At 44.9% G+C, this 27,790-nt stretch overlaps 2 protein-coding genes across 2 annotated transcripts; both read right to left on the bottom strand.

The window, feature by feature from the left end:
* Positions 1–246: 246 nt before the first annotated feature.
* On the bottom strand, positions 247–21,623 carry PPTC7 (protein phosphatase targeting COQ7). Its single transcript, XM_048322390.1, has 6 exons — positions 21,181–21,623; positions 11,920–12,099; positions 9,008–9,206; positions 6,758–6,881; positions 4,972–5,101; positions 247–3,632 (listed from the first exon to the last, which is right to left on the bottom strand). Exons 1-6 carry the CDS (start codon positions 21,380–21,382, stop codon positions 3,574–3,576), a joined length of 894 nt encoding a protein of 297 aa, XP_048178347.1. The 5' UTR covers positions 21,383–21,623; the 3' UTR covers positions 247–3,573.
* A 3,468-nt stretch (positions 21,624–25,091) lies between these two features.
* LOC125335098 lies at positions 25,092–27,743 on the bottom strand. The gene is made up of 5 exons (XM_048322391.1): positions 27,503–27,743; positions 26,802–27,020; positions 26,399–26,687; positions 25,463–25,587; positions 25,092–25,349 (listed from the first exon to the last, which is right to left on the bottom strand). The coding sequence occupies exons 1-3, from the start codon at positions 27,731–27,733 to the stop codon at positions 26,406–26,408; spliced, it is 732 nt and encodes a 243-aa protein (XP_048178348.1). The 5' UTR covers positions 27,734–27,743; the 3' UTR covers positions 25,092–25,349; positions 25,463–25,587; positions 26,399–26,405.
* Positions 27,744–27,790: the final 47 nt, after the last annotated feature.

Genomic DNA, 27,790 nt, shown 5'->3' with positions numbered 1-27,790 from the left:
ACCACACATCAGAGGCAGTGCAGTATTTCCAAAGACACACTGGAATAAAACACTGAAATTCCCAGTCAGTTTAAGGGTTGTTACCTGTCTGCCAGACTGCTGCAGAAGGCACTGGGTGTCACTCAGGTGTGGATCTGAGAACAGGGCAGGGAGGGCACAGTGACAGCCCAGCCACCCCAGCCCTGGCTGTGCCTCTGTGCCACCAACCACATCCCCACACCAACAAACAGAGGGTTTGCAGGCAACTTGACTTTAAAAAGCACGTTTTAGTATAAATACTATATTTATTAAATATCTTTACAATTTATTTAAATGTATTTACAGAACTATTCCTGCATAAGTTATACCTCAGACATGAAATTCACATAATTGCCTCTTAGGTAAGCATAGATGATAGTCTCATTTTAACAGCAACAAAAAAGCATCCTCAGATACAGACTCAGATTTGCTTCATTGTTTCAGCTATCTTTGTCAGAAACTACTGCATACAGTCGGGTTCTCCACACACCAGCTGCTTCTCCCCTGGAGAAAGGATGTTCCATACCAAGAGATGGACATTCCATCACTAAATCCTCCCATCCCTGCCAGACCTTTGCCTCTCCCTTCCCCTTGACTCACTTGTAACTGCCTGGTCCCAAATCTGGTTTTTGGTTTGGTTTTGTTTTCAGCCTGAAAAAGAACATTTAGGACTGTATGTCGCAGCTCTCCCAAAGATAGCCAGGAAAATAGCAAGGAACCACAGAGCTTTTCCAATTCACCACATCTTACCCCTGTTTCACCCCAATCCCTACTGCCGCTGCTGCAGCAATCCCAGCTTGCTGGGGGACAAAGCTCCTCCTGTTCCTCCAGATCCCTGCTCCCAACCCAGCAGCTCCCCAAAACAAACCACAACCCTCTGCAGCAGCTCCAAGCCAGCCCATGCTCCTCTCGCTTCCAAGTCAGGGAACACCTTCCTTGTACATTCCTCTCGTGAACATTCCCACTCAGCTAACCCCTAGCAAGTGTTACTGCTTCATGCATCGCTGGGAATTATTTTTGATAGCACGGGCCCTGTCATTTCCTTCTCCAAAGATCAGTTGTGCGCAGACAGCGTAAGTTCATAGGAAAAAATCAGGTTTGATATGTTCAGAGTGCACGTCTTAAAAAAAAACCCAAAACAATCAAGCATGTGATAAAAATATCAATTCTTTATAATACAGTATTGCTTTATAAACAGATGGAAAAGCTAAAAGCTTTACTGGTCTTTGGTGTGCCCGGTGAGGGAAAAACTCATGATTTGTAAATCAAAACCCAAATTTGTTCTTTATTAAATAAAAAACTCAACAAGTCATGGTGTGATATGAGGCAAACGGCTTTGTGGATACAGACAGGGAGCGCGCCTGGCCCCGGAGGAACAGAAATTCGGGAATTCTGTCCCTCTGACCCCGCACATGTCCTCAGGCAAAGGTCTGGAAAGCCGGGAAGGGGCAACAGGAGGGCTGGGGACTGTGCTGAGAGCAGAGAACAGCCCCGGGCCACGGGGGCAGCGCCTGAAGGGAAGGGCAAGGGAAAGAAGAATTGATCAAATCTGCTCTAATCCAGAAGCATGCGAGTAAATACTGGATAAAATGTAAAGACACCCAGAGTGGGAGAGAAAGGCCCCTCCCAAACAAGAAACAAAGCCCTGTTCTGCATGTGAATACATTCCTCCAAGACAGCCAGAGACAGCTTGTTCAGGTTAAGAACAACAAGGACTGACAGGTTGTGCAAAGTTCTCCACTACTCACTGTTCGTGTGTCGCAAAACTAATTAATTTTTCTTCGTTAATATAATCCTCCCCACACCCTCACCAAAATCCTATTTTGGTCAAGTTAGGGTAGTTAAGGCATTTTGACAAGTAATTACAAGGTGATTTAAAGTAGATATCTAACATTATGCCAATTGAGGAATAGCAGATAAATTACTGAAGAGCTCCCAAATTAATCACTTATTATAAATGAAATGCCTGTTACAAGCATGATGCATTGAAATATAGTAAAATGACATGTACATGGTACATGTTAAATGACCTTAAATAAAAGCTTGACATAGTTACGCAAATATACAGTACAAGTCCACAAAAATTCTTTAAACAAGTTGAGGTAACCTCAAACTTAAACAGTTTTAATACAATAAACCAGGTAGTAAAAATCTCCTCTTGAGAGCAGGTAAGATTCCTTACTGACCAAGTTTAACTGCACTCACCTAAACAGCAACATTACCCGACTTTTTATATATAAAAACATGGCTTTAATTTATTTCTACATACTTCTCTACCAGCAAAAAAGTTAATGAAAAACTGACCAAAAATATATATATCTTTACAGCTCTCAGCTTTCGTATGAGCCTCAGGAAAGGAAAAGGAAAGCTGGCTGGAAGAGGGGGGACAAACGTGAGCTACTGTCATTGAAAAGGAAATGTCATATTGCGAAGTGGCTGTTAGATAACTGTAAACATCATTAAGGATAATTGAAACCCCTAAACTTTAGTTGAAATGTAAGTTTTGCTGATTATTCATTAAGTTTCCATTTTCGTACTGGCTGCCGCTGCCGCAGCAGAAGCAAAGAGGTGCCTGTTTGAGTCAGAAAGGATCAACTGGACTTAAACTGGTGCAGCATATTCTGTTCTACAAGCAAGAGTGGCAATTATTAACACAAATTATGTTTTATATCAACAACAGAATTATCTACCCAAAGTGAAGATGCTCAGAGTTGAGGATGAGCTGTTCTTTGTGCAACCTCCCACCGTAGCATTTACCATCATCCCACGCTGAGATGGGTTCAAATGCTGAAAGACCTCAACTGTGGCCAGCTCGGCTGTTTGAGACTGAACCAGAATTTTTGTTTAAAAAAAAAATAATAATTATCCACAGCCAAAACATCCAGAACCAGGCCCATTATGGACGAATGATCTGCAGAACTTTTAAGATCACAGTTAAGCACCTGAAATCACAAAACACATTTGCATCCATATAACTTGAACTAGGTTTGTTTGAAATCTCGTACTAGAAAAGGCTCCTAAGGCTGACACCATGGATGGCAAGAGCAGAATGTTTACAGCAGTTATAAATCTCCTGAAAACTGGAGCTCAGAAACACGAAACCTCGGCTATCACTGGAACAAGACTATGCTTTATGGAACTGGGTCTGTAACATACCAGAGAATCTGTCAACAACAGCGAACGTTCCTAGTAAATAGAGTAATATGCCCTCGTGCAGAGGCGTTACCTATTGATCTAGTTTGAAAGATGATCAACCAATTCTACTCCTTGGAAAGTCACATCTCCAACGCGGCAACACTGTGGGATGGATCCTCCTCCTGTTCCGGACAAGGACTAAGCTCTCAAAGACAAGCTCCAAGCCTTGAGCTTCTTCATCTCTTGCTGGCAGACCAAGACCAGTGGACTACGAGTGGTTCTTAACAAGGGCCTCAGCTGCGTCTCTGGCCAGGCTCCGGGCTCAGGGCCGGCTGCCCGGAGCAGCTGGGAAGGAAGGAACAATCCTGCCAGCAGGAAACCGGCCGGGGGGCCCAGGGAGCTCAGGACAGCGCCAGGCCCTCAGTCTGTGTACTCAGCTACGATGGAAAGAAGGACGGTGATGTCATCTGGTTTCCCCCCTGCAACGGAAGCAAAAACCCACTTATTTCATCAAACCACAGAGGGTTGTCTTCTGATGATTTGTGACATTCCCCATAGAAAGCTCTTTTAAAACCGGTTTAAGTGTTCAAAACTTGGTTTGAATAGACACAAACTCTGCCTCCCCCACCTCCTTTCCAAAACGAGGGGAGCAGTGACATGTAACACAGCACAAAACCACTCTCCTTTTAAGCTCCAGTGAGATCAAACTATGAAAAGGAGGTCAGAACCTTGAACATTGTTGGTAGCTGGCAGAGCACAAAGCCTGTTTTCAGCAGACTCTTTAATAAATGCACAAAACACCTGACACTGCTTTGTTACATGTAAACTGCCATGAAATCAGATCTCCTCAGGAATTTCCACTGTAAATCAAACACCTCTTTAGCATCTTCTTCAGCACTGTATTACCTCAGGTCTTCCTAAAAGCTACTTAACATTTTTAGTAGTTATTTTTCAATCCTCAACAGCCAGAGCAACACAGAAATCCTGGAGAAATGGCCCAGAGGAGAGATTTTGTTATGTGGGAAGTCAAAGCAATCCCTTGGGCTCTGGAGATCTGCAGCCTCATTACTGAGTGACTGAGCTTGGAGCAACACGGAGCCCAAGTGTGACAGCTGCTACCTGAGGAAAGGGGCTTAAGGTTCTTGCAGGAAATCCTGCCCTTCTGATACAGATAGGAACATCTCTACTGGCAGAATTATATTTATTTATTTAAAAGTAAAAAATTATTAAAAGAAAGGTGTTTGCTCAGGCTCTGAGGTCTCCCAGGTGTTCCGCCAATACCCTTCTAAAGAACAGAAGTAGAACCAACAGAGACATCAGTATGGGGATGCCACTGATACAAGGGTTGCAAATTCAACCAAAAAACAAATCCCAAATCTACCAAAGAGCGGGCAGAACCTCAGCTGAAATGCAGCAGTAAGATGAGACCTTAAAAAAAACCCAAACAAAAAACTACCCTCACACAATACCACCCACACCCCCGAATCCAAGCAACCAGTCAAGTACAGGAGTACTGGAGAACTCCTATCAGGCAGGATTCCTGGGGCAGGAATGCACAGATTAGATTAAAAATAAAACAATCAGGGCACTGTGTTCTCCATGCTCCAGCTGCTTCCCCACAGGAGGCTCCTGCTCTGCAGGGCTGGGATGGCCTGTGCAGGCCCTGGGGGCTTTGCCAAATCCCACACGAGCTTGGTGCTCTCCTGCCAACCACATTTCCTACTGTTCTGTTTTCCTACTGGATTTTGGAACAGCAGAACTTCACTTTGCTGAAGATCTCCCCAAGACAGCAGCAGTGGGAGAAGGAGAAGCTCGTACCTCTGACATTCAATCCGTTGTCACAGGCGAACTGCGCAAAGGGTGACATGTACGTGGGGTCATAGGCCAGCTCGTGGGCTTGCTCAGCAATGCTCCGTGCAGTCTGCTGGATGCTCTCGTAGTTGGAGTTCTACATTCACGAGGAAAAAAGTTTATTCTTATTCAGAAGCCTACAGAAGTTGTTGTGCTGATCCGTGTCAGGTCTGGAGATCCCTCACTGCCAGGGCATTAATTATCACATTCCCTTGCAAACAGAGCCTTCCCCATTCTTTAGGCTTTGTAAATTGGGTTACAACTGTGGATCTTCACAAGGGATGGCCAGACCTCAAACCCCCACCAGGAGCTCAAGACTTGGGTTTGGAGGATTTCCAGAATTTAGAAACTTAGAAGAATACTACTCAAAACAGACTAAACTATGTCATCTGAAAGGAACAGAGCATTTGGCAGCTGTCCCTGCAGGGCACCCTACAAGGACCTTCCCTGCCTCCCAAGCAGGCTCTGGTGAAGTATTTGTTTTATCTTGAGTGCAAGTCTTGCACCTCTGGCTCTCTCACCCCAGCTGACGAGAGCACACTTGGGGTGAAGGGGCACTTTCAAGTCGGATATGAAAAAATGCACTGAGAGCACACACACACTTTTTCCAAGATGTTTTTTTCCCTGTTTCAGTAATTCTGCTGCTTTACTCCCAGGCTTTTCTCACTCAAGCCAACATGACAGACAACCACTGCTCTTTTTGTCTGTAACCATTTTTAAATGCCTTGTCATTTCAAGAGCCTTCCCTGCAGGTTTGGGAATTAGCAGGCATTTATGTGATTAACTTTTGGCTGAACCTCTTGGGGAACTCCAGTGCCTTTCCCAAACACACCAAAAGGTGGAGCTCAGCTTTCTTCCACAAGGGAATTCCAGCTCCAGTGGCCAGCCTGGACACCCTTACCCTCTGCAAACAAGGGTGTGAGGTGGCTGCAGCCCCAGTGACACATTAGTGACCTGTGGAGCTGCAGGATAAGAGGAGGCCAAATTCTCTTTAAAATCACACTGTAATTCTCTTATTTGCATTTCACAGCAAAATAGTTTCCTCAAGGAGTTTATACATATTGATATCTCCTTAAGTGTACTTTCCTTTCTGTAAGTAAACAGCCTGAAGCTAAATGTTCTCAGCCAAGTTAAAATATTTTAATGTATTCTTACTATTTAAAAAACATTTGTGGTCACTAACATGGAACAGTTGACAGGATTTTTTTTTTACAGAACACTGAAGATTTTCAAGCATGTGCAACCCACAATTCAGACAGCCCATACTGTGTCAGAATTACTGGTTTATAAACCTTCAGAGAAGCTGAAAGTTATTTTAAGTGTAAGCTCACCCTCAAGTAACCCAGAAGAGGATTCTCTATTTTCCTGTGTATCATCTCCAACCTGCAGGTGCAGTGTGTGGCCAAAGGCAGCACCTGCTACTGAACATATATCTCCCCCTTCCCTTCCCCTCCTCCTCTCCCCCTCCCTCACCAGTTACTGACATGGAACCAGCTGTCACTTGGGAAATTTATGCCCAAGCTGCTGCTTCTGGATTCAGCCTGGATGCAGATGCAAGAGAAAGCGCTCTGGGGTCAATGTCCCTTGCACTGCTCCCATGGGATATTATCTGAAAAGCCTTTTAATGATACAGCACTTTGTGGTGGGGTTTTTATATAAAACACAAAGGTTTTGTGCATTAGAAGTAAAGGTACTAACTATAAAGGTTTAGCCAGCACAAAAGATGTGAGAGCTTGAGGACACACACACTCACCTTCAGCTTTTTCAACTCCTGCAGGATCATGTAGTCAGGCATGTTGTCAAACAGTCCGTCTGTGGCGGTCAGGATGATGTCCCCAAGCTGGACATCGAAGGACGTGCTGTCAGCAGCCTCGGGGCTGGGGAAGGGACAGAGGTTAAAGGACTCCAGCCCTCACAAAGACACCAAACAACCTCAAAGAGCACATCCACAGCTCCTGCACTTCACTACTCTTTGGCGGTTTGTGCAAGAGAAAGAAATAATCACTCACTGTGGAGCTTTAGTCCCAGGACGGGCTGTCAGGAAAGCCCCACCAGAGGCACTGTGACTGCAAACAGGTCCTGTTCCAGTTATTGCACCCAGGATTTGCAGTTAAAATTCCCACATGAACAATCCTGCAAACTAATCTGCTTCAGGAGTGTGTCTCCATGGAAACCATTAAGCAGAATGGCAGCTCAGGGCTTCCTTCTGCTCATCTTGAAGATGTTTAAGAGAGCAGTACTTGAAAGGACAATTCATAAAGGGCCTGGCCCAAACACTTCAGGATTTTGAATCACTTTCTAATTCAATGGAATATGAAACACGTCTGGAAATCGCTACCAGAGTCTGTTGAATGCTTGTGTCTAACACATTACACAACACCAAGAGGAGAAAACACCTAGTTTGGACATGAATATTGCTGCAAAATCTGATTCTCAGAAACAACATAACAAACCTTTCATTTTTAAACACTCCTCAGGGGTCTGTAAAAGCGAGAAATTGCTGCATCCCAGGCCGCTGGGCTCTGCCAAAACACAGAGGAGCTGCTTTGCTCCACTGATGTGTAGCTTCAGGAAGGCTGATGGAGTTAAGATTGCCTGCCTATGCCCATATATAGCCAAATTCATCACTAAACTGGGACAACAAATAAAAAAGGACAGGAGAAGCGTTTCGACAAGGAGCATGAGTACTAATTAACGTCAGGAACAGTGCAGGAACCAGGCAGAAAGCTGTAATCATGATTCAGAGCTGAAGTGTGGGAGCACATTTATCTTGTGCTTTCCTTATTACTGGATGACTCAGATTACTTGGCTTCCCTGACTTCCACTGGACATTATCAATTATCCTTCTGCTCTTTGTTTTTATGATCTTCCTACAGATGACAGAGAGTATCAGGAAAATTAAGATTTTTACAGCTCTAGAATTTCGAACCATCATTTAATTTTAGTCTAACAAAGAGCTTGGAATACTGAAAGGTTCTAATATCAGAGTCCTACCCTGGCTTCCTCTCAGCAGTTGCAGGATGAAGAAACAAAACCACACACAAGAATGGTCAGGAGTTTCAACAGCTTAACCAACACTTTCAAAAAGAGCTATTTTGGATTAAAGTCTCAACCTTTACTGCATCAGCCCTGATAATGCACAGAATCATTTAGGCTGGAAAACACTCAAGCTCATTGAGTCCAAAACTTCAGCTGCCTACTGCATTCCCTGTATTCCACGGCCACTCCTTGAGGATTCTGTTACCATCTCATATTCACATGAGGGGTATTACTTTAATGAGGGAGACATTTCTGAGAGCTGCATTTTAACACATATTTGAAAGCTGTTTGGTTTTGAATTTATTTCATATTACTGGTGAGACTTCACAAAGTCAGGATGGATCAGCCTGACATTCCTAGGGGAAGACACAAGAACAAGCCTGCCTTTGAAACAACTCATTTCTGTGAACAGATTGTCCTTTCCTCATACTCTCATTCCCAGCTTGGTGTTCCGCCAAACAGTTTTTTTGCTCGTTTTGGTCAAATACAATATGCTGCTGGAAACAGCAAGTTGGAAACACAAGTTACAGTCACATGTCCCTCTGCTCTATTCTTCAAGCACTTGCAACCTCGGTGCCAAGATATCTAAATTAGCTACTCCAAACAGTCCCAAGGGAGCACAGACAGGGATTGGAACCAAAGCTGCTGGTAAGTCCAGCCACTTGTCCACACACCAGCTATAGTGGGTGACATCTCCCCATGGATCAGAACATGCCCATGGCTGTGGGAATATGCCACCATGAACAGCCCAATAAATTCAGACTGTGCAACAGGTACAAAGTTAAGTACAAGGTGAGAAATGTTCCCATTTTATCTAAAGAGGGAGGGTGGCAGGTGCAGGACCTGTCTGGATATTTGTTTAAATCCTATGTGCTACAGAAGAGCCCCACAGCAGCAAAACTGCAACTTTTTGGGAGCTGGTCACATGCACAGGTTAAAAATTAAGGTTCCTCTTCCCCCTTACCTGTCACTTAAGACAACTCCTTCTGCCTCTGGTGGAGCTATTGACAGCTGGAAGGGAGTGTTGAAGTAATGCTGCTGCTCATCGGATCGATGGACGACTTCTCCTCCTCTGACTACCAAAAATCCAGAATCTCCCAAGTTGGCTGTATGTAAACGATGACTTGATCTGTCCAGGACTACTATACAAGCTGTGCTGCTCCCTGCAAACACAGTGACTGCAGTCAGCCTTACAGAAACTGCTTGTTCTCTCACCGATTTGATCAATAGTTCAATAATTACAACACTTATCAAAGCTTAAAAGTCAGGAGAAATGGTAATACTCAACAATGCCAGAATTAATATAAAATAAAACTAGCAAAATGCTAGAAATCTTTGCAATGCAAACTATGATTTTTGTGTAGAATTTACTCTTCCTGCTTTGATTTTGGTAAACACGTTATGCTGACAAATACCTGTTTTGTTTGGCTTTATTTACAGTTTTCCATCCCAACATACATCAGCACATTCTGCTATAGGACCGGATTTACAGAACTCACATAAAATACTGAAATTCCAAAATCATGGAGATAATAGAATTCTAGTAGCATCCATACAATACTAGGAGCTCTCCACACAGTTTAACTCATCAGCTGTAAATAAACCACACCAAGTAAAGAACTGTTTGCAATTAAGTATTAGGTCCTGCTGCATTTCTCTGCTCAGAACATGAAATGCTTTTCCTCCCAGCCTGGCTCTGCAGAGCTTGCTTCAGGTTTAAAAAATAATAATCCTGTCGTGTCTTCAGGATACCAACTCCACAAGTTTAAGGAAAACATGTTTCAGAGACAAATACTATTCCAAATTAAAGTAATAGCAGAAACATGATGTCAACTGTGCTTGGAACTATCCCAGCCACGCTTGAGGGCACTGAGGAATTCTCCATTCATTCACTGGGAAGTAGCCACCAACTGTGCTTGGTTGCAAGCCACAAAAATGCTGTATTGCAAAGAAACCTGAAGTCCTACACAGCAAACAGCCATCGCTCAATTTTGCAAACAGGACAGCACAGCCACCAAAACACCTTTCAATGCCCAAGGGGGTGAAATACAGCTACAGCATTTCTTCTCGACTTCTGCCCCGTATCACCAGCTCATGAACTGTCTTCATCTTCTACCTCCATGTTCTTCCAGCAGGATTTTCCAAGCACAGCTCCATGTTGGACAGACCACAAGCTTGCAGTGAGCAAAGCTTAGGATCAGGCTTGCTAGAGCAGAAGTCCAGCTGGCTCCAGGCATTGCCCGTTCCAGATGTTTCTCTTTCTAACATACAGAGTTCCCTGCAATGCACTTGCCCTGAATCTGTTCTCTAGTGAACACACAGGACCTTCTCCATCCTTAATGAATGTTAAGTCAAAGCAGTATATCTGGAAAAAATTCTGATTTTTTATGTGACAGTATCCAAAATTGTTCTGCAACACAAGAGTGACTAAATAAATGGCACAGATTCTCCCCTTTTCAGTTTTATTTTATATTATTTACTGGATCAATCCTGATGAACCAAGTATCCAGGCTTAAAGCACAACAGCAAGGAAAAGTTATTGCCTAGTGAATCTTTCTTAATGAAGTCTTCTCCTGTCTCTTTATTTTAAATAAACTCTAAATGCGCATTGCTGTGGCAATTCCAGGGGTTTATTCCTCTTTCTAAAAATACTGTTCTCAGTTAAAGAAGAAACACTAAGGATCATTAGTTTCAAATTCTAACTCTATTAGCAGAGTGTAACCAGGAGGCCATGTGTGGAATGCAGATCTTGTGACTCAGCACACGCTGCTTTTCAGCACTGCAAAGGTCAAGCCCAGCCGAGCTGCTCTGTCTCCAAAGGCGTAGGGAGAGCTCTCGCCAGTGCCCCACTTTGTAGCTCACTTACAGCTACATCTGCTTTGCACAAATAAGCACCATTCAACACACCAAATCCTAATGTAATTACTGACCACTGCTTTTTCGTGACACTTAAGGTCGCTCCTGAGGTTCCAACCTATTCTTTCGGCATATAATGCGAGAACATCTGTTCCCAGCTCAGCAGGCAAGTTAAATATAGCTCACACAGCACTGCTCTGGCACAGCAGCTTAAGGTCAGGTGAGCCCTGTGCATTTCATGCAGGGCAAACACTTTCTTGGTGCAGAAGAGGTCTCATGTCCTTTAGAGAAGTGTCCCCTTGGCAGAGTTGTCAGCTGAGGCCAAGTGTCACCTCTCTATCTGCTCCCAGTCCCCAGGCAGCTGAATGCCCTGTGTCTCATCAAGGTTAACACAGAATATGTGAAGCATCTACTTCAGCTGGCTTTCAGAAAGATCTGTAATGAATCCCCCCACAAAGATTTATAAAAATAATGCTACCAGAGATCGCATGATATGAATTACTGAAGTCAACCAACTGGGGTTTGAGTCCACGGGACATAAAAGGCAATAGGAGCAGAGTAAGGCCAGGAATGAACAGAACTGCATCCGATTATCCTCAGAAAATACTTTTCCTTGCATAGCTGAAGCAGAAAGCCACAACCAGCCATGAAGAGTTTTTAGCAGAGAACAGTTATTTATACATATAAAATACAGAGTGAGCACATGTGCACAGTGTGTTCCACTGCAGAACTCGCTCTGCAAACTCTGGTGAATTCACCCTTCCCACAGAAAGACCGTTTGCCTTGTATTTTATAGATAAATACACACACATCAACACTCCCTGCATTACTAAATTAATTAAAACAGTTTTGTAGAAAATAAGGATGCCACCAAGGCAACTACATTTCTATGTTTTCAGTTAATTAAGAGATGTTAACTGCCTGCAAATTAGAATGAGAACAGATTCAAGCACCCTTCAGTAAGCCCATGTGTAGGTAACACACAACCCAGATTGAACTGACATACTTTTGGTGTCTTACCAAGCAAAGGTACTTTGTTCTGCAGCAGCTCACAATAGCCTGCGGTGAGAATTCCAACAGGATTGCTTGGAACAAACCGTCCTTCTTTTACTAAACGTTCACACGTTCGCATGAGAGTCCCTGAGAACTGAGAAGGGTCAACCCCGTAGTCTCTCCAGCCACCTACACCATCTGCCACCCCTGCAAGGAAACACAAAACCAGAGTTACCTGAACAGAAGTGGCTTTCAAAACAAAGGGTTTAATTATTTGCATCACTTACGATCTAAGTAACTAAAAGGTAGGACATGGCACCAGCTTAGAAAACATTTTTGGTTAACGTAACAAATTTCTGAGTATTTTTAAGGTAACTTCTGGTATCAGCTCCCAGACCAAATTCCAAATATAATCTGAATTGCTGAAAGGAAGGTAAAAGTCTAATGCTGAGAATGAGGAGGCTGTCTCCACTACAGAACAAATAATGAGAAATCTGGGGTTAAGATGGGGATTCAATCCCATTAACCTCTCATCAGTCCATTAAAAGGGAAGAGGTTTCATTAATTTTAAAAGTGAAGGTCAACATTTTAACTAGTACAGAAATGACACAGAAACACTTGCTGCTATTCAGCAGCACAGTTTTTTTTCCCAGACTACCTACTCATATGAAGGACAATGATTTCTATTTGGTGTTCTCAGTATCTGTAGAAAATAAATCCCCATTTTACAAGTGTTTTCCAAAATCCATGTAACCAACACAAAGCTGGGACCCACCCCTTTCAAGGAGAGTTTGTTGCTTATGGCTTCAGCCAAGCAAGAGAATGAAAACTGACTGTGATCCAGACAATTTTCAGTTATTCAAAATAACCCGGAGATCAGAAAATTAGACCAATTCTACCAAAGCCTGGGAAGCTTCTAAGCAACCACATGGAAAACAGTGACTGTGGTCATGGAAAGGGGGTGATCAGAGGGAGGTGAGCAGCAGACACATTTTCTGCTGGTCATCTGGTTTAAGAACTTTGAACTTCTTCCAACTGCCTAAATGACAAAAGCAAAATACCGCTGAAGGTATTATTTGAGATTAAAATGTTACTTTGTGGAAATTTTTCCAAAAATCTTTTTGATCCTCAGCACGAGACAAATAATTTCAAGCAGATTTCCAAAACATAGTAAAGCTGAAATATGTTCATGATAAAAGCACCAAAAATGAATTTCAGAGCTCAGACTGTGCTGAAGGACAGTCTGCTCAGGAAAAAAGACACCGCTATTATCAAAGGCATGCAAATGTGAGTGAGAAGATAAAACTCAGTTTCCTCATCTCTGAACGCCCTTCACACGGGACATGGTCTGAAACTGAGACGGGAGGTTTAGAGCCGACCTTGGAATGAACTATAATCTGACAGGAGGTTATAGGCAGATTCTGAACAGCCCATCAACATTAATCAGATTTCTCCCTAAAATAGTGCACAACCTTTTAGACACCTGCTTTGTCCCTCTGCTTTCTCAGAAGAATGTTACAGGAATGCAGATCCCTGCATTCACCTCTTTGAGCAGTCCCTGGCAAGAAGCTCATGCAAAAGCACCCTGCGTTGTCAGAAATTACTTTTCTGGATCCTTCAAGAACAGATTAATCCTCTCCCTACAGGTCTCACAACCTCATATTAATACTGGATTAACCCTTTGCTTTCTGCTGCCACACAGACAAGTCTAGAATAACAGATCATAAAGGAAAGGTTCTAGATCCAGAACTCGAAACAGAAACTCAGCTTCAGGTCAGATGATGGTGCTTTATGTGAAGGTACCAGATAAACTTTTTGTTCCTTCCCTTTAAGATGAACATGGTCCAGATGTATTTCTGCACTGCCTCACTAACAACAGGTTAATGCAATGAAAAGATGATGTTTGATAAATGCTGCCCAAAGCTCTTGGCTCCCAAGGCAGTTACAAAGAAAGCTCAGCAGAAGCTACGGAGCTCCCTCAAGCCATCCAGAAAAGCCTTTTACATCAGTGCTGGGAAACACTGGAACAGAAACACTACAGCTTTAGCACAGAGTACCAGAAAGCCACCACAGCAAGCACCTGAGAAGGCCAATTATCAAAACCTATTAAATTTTTAAAGGAAAAATGAGCATGCCATCTGACTTTCTTTGTTCATTTCTTACTGCAGGCAGGAAATATGAATCCATAATCATGGCAGCACCCTTCATACTCTGTCCTGAGCCATATACTGCCTTTGTCTGTCTGCCTTCCTGTCTGCTTTTTGCAAGCTATAAACAGCTTTAAGTAGGTTCTGCCAGTGCAGTGCAGTGCAATCACCCTCTAGACATCCACCAGCAGCTCCTCTGGCTTTGCTGGGTACCACACTTGAGAGAACACACTGTCTGATCCCACAGCACCAGGACAGCTCCGCTGTCTCCCTGCTCCACCCCGGCACAGAAGCTGACACAACCACTGCATTCAGGAGCAGGCCCTGGAGGCTGCTTTCAGTGACACCTCCACAACCCCCCACCAGCTACCAACTCTATTTCTTGGCCTTGCCCCAAATGGAGAAGAGGGGGGTTTATAAAGGTTTGGGGCCAAGACCTTTAATCATCCTGTCCTACCTTCAATATGGTTTTAAAATAAACCCAGCGTCTTTGCATTCTACAATCTCTGTAAATTGAACAATTTCACATGGGAGAGGAATATGTGATTTTGAAACAGTTTGAGTAAACTGCTACTGAAATAGATGAAATGTAAATGAGAATAAAGTTTAAGTAAACTTTGTGCTATTTGATATACAGCAAATAAGGAGTGAAACTATTTCAAACTCCAGAAGTAGTAAAAACTAAACACTCAACTTTGATTAATACCAGGTTTTCCCTCTGTCATCAAAAGAAAATTCAAAGGTGTTGCTATTGGCAAGATCACTCCCAAGGAATAATGCCAAGCTCTATTTATATATAATACCTTTGCTTTCATCCAAGAAAAAAAAAGGGTATATATTCAAAATAATTACCTTTTCAACAAATACTCATGTTTTCCTTTGAGCCATAAACCATTGTGTTCCAGTATTAACCATGTTACAAATTAGGAATCACAGGACATTAAAGACAAACTGCATGGCTGAGAATTGCTGAAATTGAACTGTACACAAACCTTGGGGTTTTTTTCATTCAAGCCATTGAGTAAATGAGAAAATTTTATAGAAAGAACATTTCTGTGGCTATTCCAAGTCCATGCAGAAATTACACAAACATCCACATGACAGTGCAATGCCTGCAGCCAGATGAACCACCACTGTAAATAAAGCAATTGAAAATTTCACAATAAATTACCTCAGAAGAATAAATACTTCTCAAGTATTTAACTATATTACAGAGATTTCTCAGAATCTGAGAGTTAACACTCCACTACATTGCCTTGTGCTGGAAAATACACAAATATGCCTGCCAGATAAAATACTTGCTGCATGTGTCAATCCAAAAACTGGCTTTTTCCAACTCCTCAAAGATTCAGAATATCAAAATCTCTCTTACAGAAACACCTGTCAGGAAGTTACAAGACAAAGCACAAGTGACTGATGCTGCAGCACTGAAACTGAGCCAGGGAGGATGCTGGCAGTGAAACTTGTTAAAGCTGATTTCAAAATGCTAAAAGCACCTGGGATAAGATGGCAGCTGAAATCCAAATGCGAAATTGTTTTGCCTGCCAGCACATGAGTTCCCTGCAGAAGCCCAGGGAAAACCAGCCAGTGCTGAAAGCAGCAATATCTGCTTTTCACCACTCACTTGTGTGAGATCCAGGTGTTCTGCCTGGTTCAGAGCAAATATAAACTAAACAGCCTGATAGTTCATAACAAACCCCTGATACTGATCAAACCCTGTTTAATATAAATAATGTTATGAGGGCCAGTTCTGCTTAACTGGGAAATTAACCTGCCCGCAGTCAGAGTCCAAAAGCACCACCCTGTCCCAAAAATCTCTTGAGAGATGGATACTTTGAAATATTGCATCAGCCAAGAATAAAAATCACACAGAGAAGCACCAGGCAGGCACAAATGTGTCAGCAGGAGCTGCTTTTGCATGCAACCACAATTAACCTTCTAAGGCACTCCGCACATCCTACTGAACTTTCAATTTCTTGAGATTCTTACCTGAAATAGCAATGAATCACTGCTAAAAGAACATCAAAAGGATATATTTATAACTGAATTTTGCATCAAATATGAAGGCTAAAATGGTAGAAAGGTGCAATGAGTTGCACCACACAAGTTTGAAATACAGCACCTAGTATTTGTCAACATATCAGAACTGAGATAAACTGATAAGATTTGTTGTGTTATCAGTGGTAGGATAAATCACACACACCTAGACAGGTTCTCCATCAAAACCAAGTCCAATGCTCAAAGCCAGCACTGACCCTCAGCAGCTTCCCTGGATCTGTCAGAGCCAAAGGGTGTCTATCCCCTCCCTAGGGTTTTGACAAAGAAAATAGCCCAGTTAAATACAAATCCCTAAAGGCAGGTTGTGTGTGACTGCTAACAAGTTACACAAGGAAAGGTTACTTATTCACACTGTTACAGTAAAACTTAAACTACCCTTGCATGAAACAGAAAGGTTCTGGAAGAGTAACTGGGTAAGTGACAACAGGGAGCAAAAAACAAAGGCAAAGTGAGCAATGATCTTGAAGAACAAACTGAAGGAGAAACAGGGAACTGGAAACATTAAATTGTGCATCTACTCCCAGAAGAAAGCAACAGTTCCTCATATCTATTTCCCCCCCACTACAGCATACTCGTTCCTGAAGCAGATTTTTCCAGGTAGAATTCTTCCCTATTTTATTGAAGCCTGAGAAAACACTCAGTGGATTTGGGGAGCTCCAGGAGAACACTAAACTATAATTTATTTATGAAGGCTTTACAAAAAATTCCCTAGTCACAACTATTTAATTTCTCAGGGTGTTCAGTGACTGTGGAACTGATGAGAAAGGACAGGTACTGGGGGCAGACACTGAAATAAATCCCTGCCAGCCTGACCCATCCCAGGCTCAGTATTCACAGCACGGATGAACCAGAGCAAAGAGCAGGAGATTTTTCCAAGGATTCCTATGACATATGTATGATTAACCCTCACCTCCGGTACTGTGCTCAGCTTTGCTTATTTCTCCCTGATTTCTGACAGAATCTGCTCTTCCTTCAGGCCAAGATCTGTGTATGAATGGAAAACTGGCTGCCATCAGCAAGCATCAATAGCATTTACAGCTAAAACTAGTGTTCAACTGGAAATTCTGACCTGAACACTTGTGTGCAGTGTCCTTGCAGAAACTGTGGGGAAGAATAACCAGATATAAGCTTCATTCTCAGAGGTTATTCAATGCTGCTCCAGAGCAGCTCTGCTGACAAGAAAGGCAGCCAGTGTGACTATTAATGGGGTAGTTCTCAATCTGTAGTTTCCCTACAAATGCCAGCACCGATACTCCCCATGTTAAACAGAAAATTGCCTGTGACCTGTTACAAACTAAGACATGTGTGCAGCTCTGCAAATCTCTGATCACTGCCTCTCAGGTGCCCTGAGCTCTCCAACACAGTAGGTGAAAGGCTACTCCAAGGGAGGTGGGCGATTCTCACCTCCTTTAGTGTGATAAGTTGTGATAAGGCAGCAATCTCTTTAATGGGTATGATACCAAATAAACCACTTAACACAGTCCTCTATAACCTTCAGGCATCCAAGTAAGAATCCCTTCCTCCTCTACAGCTGCCAGAACAACCTTGACATTTCATCTACAAATTCATTTAGGTGCTGAAGTTTATTTTTCCTGATGACAGTGACACTGACAATATTCCAGGGGCTTTGTCACTGCAGTTTAACCTGCCTCCTATGCAGGCTGCTGACAAACTTAATTTGCAAACCAAGTGCAGTTCCTTTCCCTTTAGAGTAGCTGCCCTGCAGCACCTAGACACTCCCCTCCCCTCAAAACCTAAAAATCAAGATTTGCAGCAAATAGAACAATTGTCAAATTTTAACTCTGCAGTGAACAAACAGTTTCCTGCTGTGAGACAGTTTTTCCTTACTCCTGGGGGACAGAAATAGTTTGGAAGAGTCAAGTCACACTGGCTACACCCAAACTTGTACCCAGCACAGACATTGTATAAGTGATGCTGTCACGGGATGCGCATTGGCTGCTGCACTGTTTCAATAATGAGTCACACAACAGCTTGGAAAATCCATAAAAAACGAGCAAAGACATCAGGAGCCTGATAAGGCCGGAATAAGCAAGAAAAGGCAGATCCCAAAATTAAGGAAAAAAACTATCACCAGCATGTGACACTTCAAAATTTCCAGCGGTGGAAACGCTGGCTTTAATGGTACATTAGTGAAATGGTTATAAAACTGTTCAAGCTAATTTTAAAAATTTGCCTTGTTCTCTATGTAGCAAAAATCCTCCTTGCATACTAATGAGAAAAAACAGAGGTGTCAGTTCCTGAAGAGTTTTGGTTTTCAGCTTTGAAAAAACCAGTATTTCTGTCCTCAAAAGTTCCAAAGGCATCAGATATCAAGCAGTACAGAACATCTCCCAAATCTCTGTGAGAGATCTCAATACTCTGAGGATCTGAACACTCAAGACACTGGCAGTGAATGAACAGAAAAGTACATCGTAGTACAAGCAGCAGAGAAAGGAAACACAGGCCTGAATTGTAAAGCTCTAGAGATTAACATTAGCAGTAAAGCCATTTCCTTTTCTCAGGGTGATCCCTAAGGAAAAGCTCCTGTTCTGAGCTTCTTGTTTCTCCCTGTGCTCAGCATGGGAAGAAAACACACAAATTTGATGGGTAAGTTCCACACAAAAGCACAAATGAGACAAAATTCTCAAGTATTCAAGAACACCAGTAACAGGCCTTATCAAGCTTGTACAACTACGGGAGGACTGGAAATAACCTGATTCTTCATAAGCTTCCTGCTGATCTTACCATGAAAGGACAAAGCTCAGACTAGAAGACACTGTTAAACATTCAGCCTTTGAACTATACAGTACACATATAACAAAAGAAGTGTTTAGCATTTTGATTCTGCCATAAACACTCTTCCAAGTCAACTCTTGTTTGACCTAAGAAAATGAATCCCCAAGCACTCATGCCAAACGGCTGGGAGTAGTTCTTTCACTGTTCCACCACACCCAATCCATCCCACACAGGCAGGCTTTCCATACACTGGTTCTAGAAAACACTGGCACAGAGGAATTTTTAATTAATTATCTGGCCTGGCTTTGTCACTGATGACTACTCACTCCAAGTGATACACTTGAAATTTACTGTGTCAAGTGTTCACTTTGGCTCAAACCACGTGAGCCTCTTCCTTAAATGTCAAAAAATTAAGTCGGAAACCCAAAAGCGCAGCTCAGTTTTGCTGAGGTGCAGAGTTAGGTACTGAAGTAGCACAAAATTTATGAGGGTCTTAAAAAAAAAAAAATCATTAAGGAACCTCAGATTTGTGATGAGAGTAAGAGGAAATGAGGGCAGGAAAACACTGGTGGTGCTGAAACTGTCTGCAGCAGTGCAAAACGGCTGGTTGAGAGAGTAAAGAGATGATCCCAGAAGCAGAAACTGGGAGAAAACTACTGTTTGTAAACTTAAGAGCTACAGATGAAGAAAAAGCATCAAGTTAGAAGCATTAAAACCCACTGGAATATTCCTGTTTTTGCAGGAAGTACAGAGATTTTGGGGTTTCAGTATGCATATTTAAAAAGCAATAAAAAACTGACATAAAAATAGCTTTACCAGGGGAGAAAAACGCAAAACCAAACAAACCAACAGCTTTTCTATTTAAATTATTTGCTTCTTGGTACTTAAGACATCCTGGTCTGCTGCCCTCTTTGCTGTTTGATCCTTAAGTGGAGCTACAATTCTGTTTGTTTCCAAGTTGCCATGAAAATTAATGCAAAGACCAACTTAGAAACGCAACTCTCTGTTGATTCCAGGAGGAACACAAGACAAACTGTAGGTCCACATACAGAAATTACCAAATATGGCCAAAATCCCCTAAACATCATCAAATGGGGCTAAATCTATTCCTTCCCCACACCAAGAGTCCACTTCAAAATACAGGAGATTCTGCATTTCTCTTAAGGGCAAACACCAATTGCTCAGTTATTTATCAGTGCTGGCCTAGCATGAACTTTAAAGGCAGCCAGGGTTAGTCACATGCTAAAGGAAGAGTGTCCAACAGCTAATTCTAATCCAAAAAAGTTTATCTGGAAGAGGCACCACAGAGAAGATGGAGAGTGTCTAAAATGCACGCACCAAGCTTCCACATCTTGAAAGCTGTGGCATCACTTACAGTAACAGCTCCCTTGAGAACAACCAGCAATAACTGTTACCTAGCACCAACTTACAGCTTCCTGAGGAAAATGTCTCGGCTCTACTAAATGGCAACCAAGTTACAATGACAGCGCCAAACTGAAGAACCATCAACCACTTCCACAGCATGAGATGCCACAGTGCAACCCCACCGGTTTAAAATAAATGAATGCAAAAAATGAACCACAGAAAGGGACAGGGAGGAGGAAGGTTTTTTTGGAGCGTCAAAGTTTTGGTGAAAATTTGCTTCTGGTAGTTACACCACAGCTAACTTGTGCAGAGTGTCAGTCAGCCAAATTCAACCTTGAGTACACAGGAGAAAGGTCAAGCACTGTCAAAAGCAATGCCGCATATAGCCTGAAGATTCTATTGATTATCCATAATTATTCACTACTTCTAAAATTTGAACCCTTAAGATTTATTTCACCCATGATTCTAAACCAGAGAGTGCAATCAGGCCAGAACAAACAACGAAACTGAAGCTTGACATTTGATTCCAGTCTCAATGTCACTCTGCCTTTCACTTGACAAGGGCATTGCACGCGTTAAAATCAGGAAGTGCCTGTTCAAGTGATCTTTTCTGTGGAAATGCAATGCATGTACACGGGGCTCGGTTAGGTGTTAAAAGAAAGAAAGTGAAACGCACTGGGAGCTGTTTCTCTGAGTTTTGGAGCCACCGGGCCTTATAGGCACCCACAGGTGAAACGCCCAGGCTGGGCCCGGACAGCCGGCACACACAACCCCCCACGCCAAAGGCGGACAGAGCTGCAACAAAGAACACGAGAGCTTCCTTGGGAAGCTATAAAAGCGAACTCATGGTGACACTGACAGACAGAACCAGCTCCTTTGTCTGCGACCGGAGGTTGAGCCGCTCGCCATGTGCAGCTCCGGGAGAGAGGGGAGGTCACACAGCGAGGCCGAAGCCACCTTAGCCCCCGGCCCGGGCACTTACCCAGCACATCCGCGGTGCGGTGCCGCGCCACGAAACAGGCGTCATCCCCGTAGCACATCCCTTTCTTGAGGATGCCCTTGCGGAAATCTTTGCCGAAGCCACAGCTGGCCGTCACCAGGCTGTAGTCGCGGGAGTCTGTCTGCGAGAGGCCGCCCAGGACCGCCCGCGCCACCAGCCTGCCGTAGGAGAGCACCGAGAACATGGCGTGGGGCGCCCAGCAGCCGAGCGCCAGGAACGCGGGGAGCCACCGGCGCAGCCGCCTCCTGCCCGCCGAGCGCCCGCCGCAGGGCGCCAGCCTTCCTTCCCCTGCCCGCCGGCCTGCGCCGCCGCTGCTCCGAGCTCTGCCCGCCGCGGACCCTCGTCCCTCCGGCTGTGGTTCACCGGCCCTCGCTGCCCCGCACGGCCCGCGCGCTGCCCCTCGCGCTGCCCCTCACGGCCGGGCTCGCCGGCAGCGCCCCCGCCTTCCGCGCCACACCCCCCACCCCCACCCCCACCCCCCCCCCCCGAGGGGGGCTGTGCCAGCTGCCCGCGGAGCTCTCGGGGCTCTCTCCGGGCTCGCTCCCCGCCGCCCGCGGTGCCCGGTCAGAGCCGCCCGCGCCGCCCCCGCGCCCCGCCGCCCGTCGCCGCCGCCATCTTCGCCGCGCGTGCTGAGCTGAGGGCCCCGGCGCTGGGCGGGGCGCGAGGTCGGCCCCGCCTCCCCCTCGCGGCGCGCGTGCGCAGCGGCGGCGCGCGGCCACCCCCCATTGGCTCCCCGCCCCGCCTCATTTGCATGTTGCGGGACAATAACAGCGGGCGGCTCCCGGCAGCCCCCGCGGCGCCGAGCGGGGTCCGCGCCCCCGCCCGCCCCCCCCGCCGCCTTTTACCCGCAATTAGCGCAATTAACGTTCTCCACACCGCGCCGAGCGCGGCTGCGCCTAACCCACATACTTGCCCTCCACGCCCCGCGTGTCTAGCGTGCTCTGAATAACTCGCAGGGACTCGCTGGCCGCCGGTGCTTCGTGCCGGCTGAGGACGGTTATGTGAGTCACGCCGCGCAGAAATGTGGGGTTTTTTTTTTTCCAAGGATGACTCGCCCTGTTCTCCCCGGCTCCGTGCGAACGGGGACAGAGCCAGCTCAGCGCCGCGCGTGAGAGGCTGCTCTGCAACTCCATGGAAGCGCTGGCAGTTAATCCATTTTGGTTAAGGAACGTGAAATGCCAAACAAAACCCTCACGAGAAGGGCGTGTTGTGCAGTCGTCGCTCAAACCCCACTAAAACCACATTAATTATAGTCGAGCGTGACACCAAGCTCTCAGCTAGACAACTTCAACACCAACAACTTGAAGGCATCAATGCTGTAGAGACCCACAATGTTCAAAAAGACCCAATTCCTCATTTTCTGCAGCTCGGTTTTCCGTGCTGCTCGTGGGTGTGCAAAAAATGGCTTTGTCCCTTTGGAAGTTCCCAGCAGGTTGCTCTGCAAATTCGTTTAATTCCTGTGGGTACACGTCAAGAGGCTGCTGCCACTTACATAACCTGAGAGTCGTAAATAAGAAACAATAGAGGTGTAAATACAGCAGAGGCAGGTGTGAAACCTGTCCCCCGAGCTGCCTGCAGTGAAAGGAAGAGCTCTGTGCCACACTCCACCGACCCAGCCCACAGGAACGCTGCTGAAGCACCCTCATTATCACACGGGAGGCATTTTGCTCCCTGTGTACCTTGACAGAGACAATATTCCCCCCCTTAAACTGCTAAAGGCTTAAGCAATGCGTGAGAATTATCCAGCTAAAGCTGAAATGGTATCCAAACTTATTAAAAAATTAATCCTCCTGTTAGGACAGGGAGAAAGAGAATGAGGAGCAGCCCAGGCCCGGTTCGGTGGATTAGGGAATGGCTGCAAAGCTGAATGTGCCAACGTGCTGGAGATAAGGGAGTGCTGCTGCCAGGGCCTGGCAGGGTGTGAGAGCAGACAAACAAGGTAGCTCATCTCAGTGCCTCACACCCTCCATGACTTTATCAGGAAAGGGAAGCACATATTTGCAGAGTTTCCCCCACAGAATCATTCTTTCCCTTCCCTCAGTCTTGCTCTTCCTCCACCTTGTCCGGGTCCTTTCTAGTTCAAGTCCAGCCTGGCCTAACCCCTTGTTCTGTACTGCTGCCTGCAGTGCCCTGAGGCAGCTCAAGTTGGTGCAAGGTGACCTGTCCTGCATTACCTGGCTGTGCTGCTCAGCCTGTGATCCCCCCAGCTACAGCTGAGTTCTCCATGCCTCAGTCCCGAGTTTCCCAGAGTCGGAAGGGTGCTCTCTGTGCCACTTTGCCCAGCAGCTGTGGCTCACAGGCTGAGGAACAGCATGAGCTCAGGGCTGACAAACTCATTTGGCAGAGCACGACTCTGTGCTTCCATAAGTGCTCCCAAGGAAAGGCACACCATGAGCTTCATGCTCCTCCATCCTTGAAAGTCTTTGAAACAGCCTCCCGAGGGAAGTGGTGGAGTCACCATGCCTTGAAGTGTTCAAAAAGGAGTAGATGTGGCACTTTGTGACACAGTTTAGGGGGCATGGGGGTATTTGGTCAAAGGTTGGGCTTGATCTTGGAAGTCTTTTCCAATCTTAGTGATCCCATGATTCTACCCCAGGTCACCCACCCAGGTCTGTCCAGACAGCCAGATGACCTCATAATTTACATGGTAATTAGTAACCTTTGATGAACTCTGTCACTCCTGCACGAGGACGCAGTCCCCAGATGCAAAACTGCTCCTGGTTTTCATTCAAAGGATCTCTGGGCTCCTGTGAGACAAAACCCCAACTATTTTTAATAAAATACTTCAGAACTGGTTTTCCCCACTGTTCAATGTCAGCCTGGATAGTTCTCCCTGTAAATCCCTCCCAGCCCATGCCCTGCTGCCTTGCTCAGTGTTATTCTTGTACCCTGAGGGTCTATATCCTGCCAAGTGATATTTGTTTAAAATTCCCCAATGCATAAATTTGGCACAAAAACTGGAGCAAAGGGCATCCCCCTGGTTACTGCAGCTGGGTGGAATCTTCCCACCTCAAAGTCCAAGATCTATTTACATCAGCTCACTTAAGCTGCAAAAACAGAATGAACTCTTCCTGCTAGGCTTGCTCAGAGCAATAAATGCACCAGGGAGTGCAAAGCAGAAGTGCTGCACAAAGTAATCAAGTGCTGAAGACATAAGCAGGTTTTCAGCTTGTTTAAAACTGATTCACTTGTAGCTGACGTCAATCCTCCCTCCCAAGTATCTTAGCCCTGAGATTGGAGTGTGATAAGTATTACCTGTAATGCCATCTGCTGTACAGACTGCCCCAGCTCCTCACTATTTATTTAAGGGCTAATGTTGTGCTAGACCAGAATGCAATTTATTTCAGCCTGGTTTGACTTTGTTTGGACTCTAATTCCAAATGCCTGTCCACTTGGACTTTTAAAGTGATCTGTCATAGGGCAATCCCGATGTTAGCCCTGAAAAGATGAAGTTCAAGACAGCACAGCTGAATTAAACAGAAAACTAATGTGAGAAGGCTTCCCACATGAGGAGTCAAGAGAAGATGCAGAGTCAGAAGATCACTAACACGAATCACAGAATGGCTTGGGAAGGTACCTCAAAGACAATCTCATTCCACCCCCTGCCATGGGCAGGGGCACCTTCCACTATTCTGCCCCATCCAACCTGGCCTTGGACACTTCCAAGGATGGGGCAGCCACAGCTTCTGTAATGCTTAAATGCACATCAGAAGCTTGCTGTTTAAACCATAATTGAAAGAGTAATAGAGTAAATCCCTGAACTCGTTTTTTAATAAACAGGAATCTACTGCATCTCAAATTGCTTGAATTTTCATTTTATAGGACCTCCCACATAAGGATCACAGTGCCCTCTTTAATTATTAATTAACTCATGTTGACAGGATAAATTAAAATCTCTCTGATGGAGAACAAGCATCATTTATTGACATCCTGACCTTATCCTGCACTTTTAGAGTTGCTCTTTGGAACCTGTTTCAGAAGTCCAGCACCAGGGTGGGTTTTGGGGGGGGCATGGGTTTTAAAATAGTTTTCCTTAGACTTGGCTTTTGTCTTGCCTTTCACTGCATGACAAAGGTGATTTTTTTTCTATTACAGCAAGCACTGGAAATAGGTTTAGATGAACTGTTGCTGTGAGTGAAGTCCTGACGCTCCTGAGTGGAAAAAAAAGGTCATGAGAAAACCAGATTAATTCCATCCTACTTTGCTTTTGAACAGTTGCCCACTTCTATTACATTTCAATGGTAGATGCAGTAAGAATTAATACCTCTTTATTCATCCAGCTCCTGCCCACATTCAGCCAGGGTGCAATCTGTGCTTTCATATTTCAGCAAGGCTTGGTTTCATCTTGGAGTCTGGTCCCCCGTGCACCATCAGCTTTGCCAAGTAATTCTGGATGCAAGAAGAATGGATTAAATTCTGTTTTCCCTTGTGCAATGTCATCAGCCCTTTTTTACTGATTTTAAAGGCATCAGAAGGATGTAAACTAACAAGTAGGGGTGTTTTAGTATTCATTATCTCATGGCACTGCAGTGGAACAAGAACACAGATCACAACCAGTGATGATAAATAAACCAAGCACCAGTCTCCCTCCAAGCCTGCAAAATAAATTCCAAGTTTCCAACTTTGCAGGACTTGTAGGGAGGAGAAACATCTCCTTCCTTGTTAATTGAGCATGTGGGAGCTTAGTCAAGGAAGTTGAAGGGACTTTCCAGAGGGAGGTTGTATCTCAGCCACTGTCCTAGCTGTCCTTCCTGCTGGATTGCCTCTCTTTTTGTTCCTTCACTGTGGGACAGTGAAAGAGATGGAGTTGTAAAGATTCCCAGGATTTCCTCCAAATACAGGCATGCATTCTCTTCAGTGGCTGCAGCCAGTCCTGGTACAGCCTCAGTGAGAAGCAAAAAAACCAAAAAAGTCCTATGGTGCCATTTTTTACAGTTCCTTTTCAAAATGGAAATGTTTGAAGGCACTTTTCAAGCTTGAAAAAAGTAACAAACCCAACACCAGAAGCAGCATTTTGGCCACCTCAGGAGCAGCAAAGAAACAAAGAGACTGAATGCACCAGCTCTTCATCCCCATGGAGGAAGGTGAACACAGAGATTTTGGATTACATTTCCAAAGGAAGGCAGGTTGGAGGTTATTTTTGGTGAGGTGATTTTGGGGTGTAAGGTCTGAGGTAGAGCGGAGCACACCAAGTTCTCACCTTTGTGTCACCATGTCCTTGGAGGAACGAGGCCTTTCCATGGGGATGACTCCAGGATTTTGCCACGACATGGAGCTGTTTCAAATCCATCCTTTACCAGCTCCTTGATAACATCAAATGACCTCCGTGGCCTGGCAGTGCTCTGTCTTTTGTAACTCCTCACTCCTGTGATGTGGACACTGCAAAGGAGGGGCACTGTGGAATTATTTCCATTTTCAATGTATGGAGCTGGAATATTAGAGCTTTTTAGAGGTTTTGTTGCCTTCCCTTCAAGGTGACAGTCATGAACCTGGTCAGGGGAATAAAAACAGATCAAAGAATCACAGAATTCTTAAGGTTGGAAAAGACCTCTAACATCATCGAGTCCAACCATCACCCCAGCACTGCCATGCTCACCACTAACCATGTCCCCAGGTGCCACATCCACACATTTTCTGAACACCTCCATGGATGGGGGCTCCACCATTTCCCTGGACAGCCCCTTCCAATGCTTGACAACCCCTTCCATTCTTCCTAATTTCAACTTGAGCTTCCCCTGGCGCAGCTTGAGGCTGTTTCCTCTCCTTCTGTCACTTGATTCCAGGGAGAAGAGCTTGATCTCCACCCACCTCATTACAAACTCCTGTCAGGCAGTTGTAGAGAGCAATAAGGTCCCATGCCAGGTAATGCAGATCACAAACTTCATGAATATTAATTTAATTTCTTGGTTGGAACTAAAGCCTGGATGTGACATCTCTAAGGTAACCTGAAGGAACCGTGCTCATTTAGTCACTCTCTAGCCCAGTTTTTCCAAATTAGTACAAAAATAGAAAAATTTAGGTTGAAAAAGACCTCAGAGAACTGTGCACATGAAAAGATTACTAACAAGATTAATGAGCATGTTCACTGAGCACTGAGGACCCACAGCATCTTCAAAAGGAGAAACTTCTAACACTTAAAAAATTTCTTTAAGGGAAGATTACTAAAAACAACGTTGCAAAAGTATGTGAAATATAGAATTTTGTATCTCACAAGGGGCCATTTCCCAATTTTTTTTTTTAACGCGGGGCCTTCCAACAACTTTTTCCCAAACCACCTACGTGGATTACACTTGGATCGCGACACCTGAAACCCTTCCCGTGGCACTGAGGGGGGCACCGACCCCTCATCACCGCCGGACTGAGCCGTTCCTGAGGCCGCTGGGTGGCACAAGCGGCCGCCCAGCACCACCACGACGGCCACACCCAGCCAGAACCCTGCGTGTGGCCTCTTCCCAGGGGCTCCCCGCGCTGCGGGGCGATGAGGGAACCCGACGGCGGCTGAAGGGCCCGCAAGCCCGCCGGGGCGCGCCGCCATGTTCCCCTTCCCCTCCGCCCCGCCAAGTCTCGCGAGAGGCGGGGCCCGCCCTTCCCG

The sequence above is a fragment of the Corvus hawaiiensis genome, chromosome 18, assembly GCF_020740725.1.
Source record: "Corvus hawaiiensis isolate bCorHaw1 chromosome 18, bCorHaw1.pri.cur, whole genome shotgun sequence".
Taxonomy (NCBI): Eukaryota; Metazoa; Chordata; class Aves; order Passeriformes; family Corvidae; genus Corvus; species Corvus hawaiiensis.
This window is presented reverse-complemented; position numbering and strand designations above follow the sequence as displayed.

What these genes read in the sequence shown, in the direction of transcription:
- PPTC7 (XM_048322390.1), bottom strand. Translation starts at nt 21,382, where the DNA reads ATGTTCTCGGTGCTCTCCTACGGCAGGCTGGTGGCGCGGGCGGTCCTG. An exon ending in GAACAAAGTACCTTTGCTTG is followed by an intron (nt 9,207 to 11,919) that starts GTAAGACACCAA and finishes CTGTGTTTGCAG; the next exon opens with GGAGCAGCACAGCTTGTATA. An exon ending in CAACGGATTGAATGTCAGAG is followed by an intron (nt 3,633 to 4,971) that starts GTACGAGCTTCT and finishes CTTCCGTTGCAG; the next exon opens with GGGGGAAACCAGATGACATC.
- LOC125335098 (XM_048322391.1), bottom strand. Translation starts at nt 27,733, where the DNA reads ATGGCGGCGCGCCCCGGCGGGCTTGCGGGCCCTTCAGCCGCCGTCGGG. An exon ending in TGCCACGGGAAGGGTTTCAG is followed by an intron (nt 27,021 to 27,502) that starts GTGTCGCGATCC and finishes ACTGCCTGACAG; the next exon opens with GAGTTTGTAATGAGGTGGGT. An exon ending in ATGTGGCACCTGGGGACATG is followed by an intron (nt 26,688 to 26,801) that starts GTTAGTGGTGAG and finishes TCCCCTGACCAG; the next exon opens with GTTCATGACTGTCACCTTGA.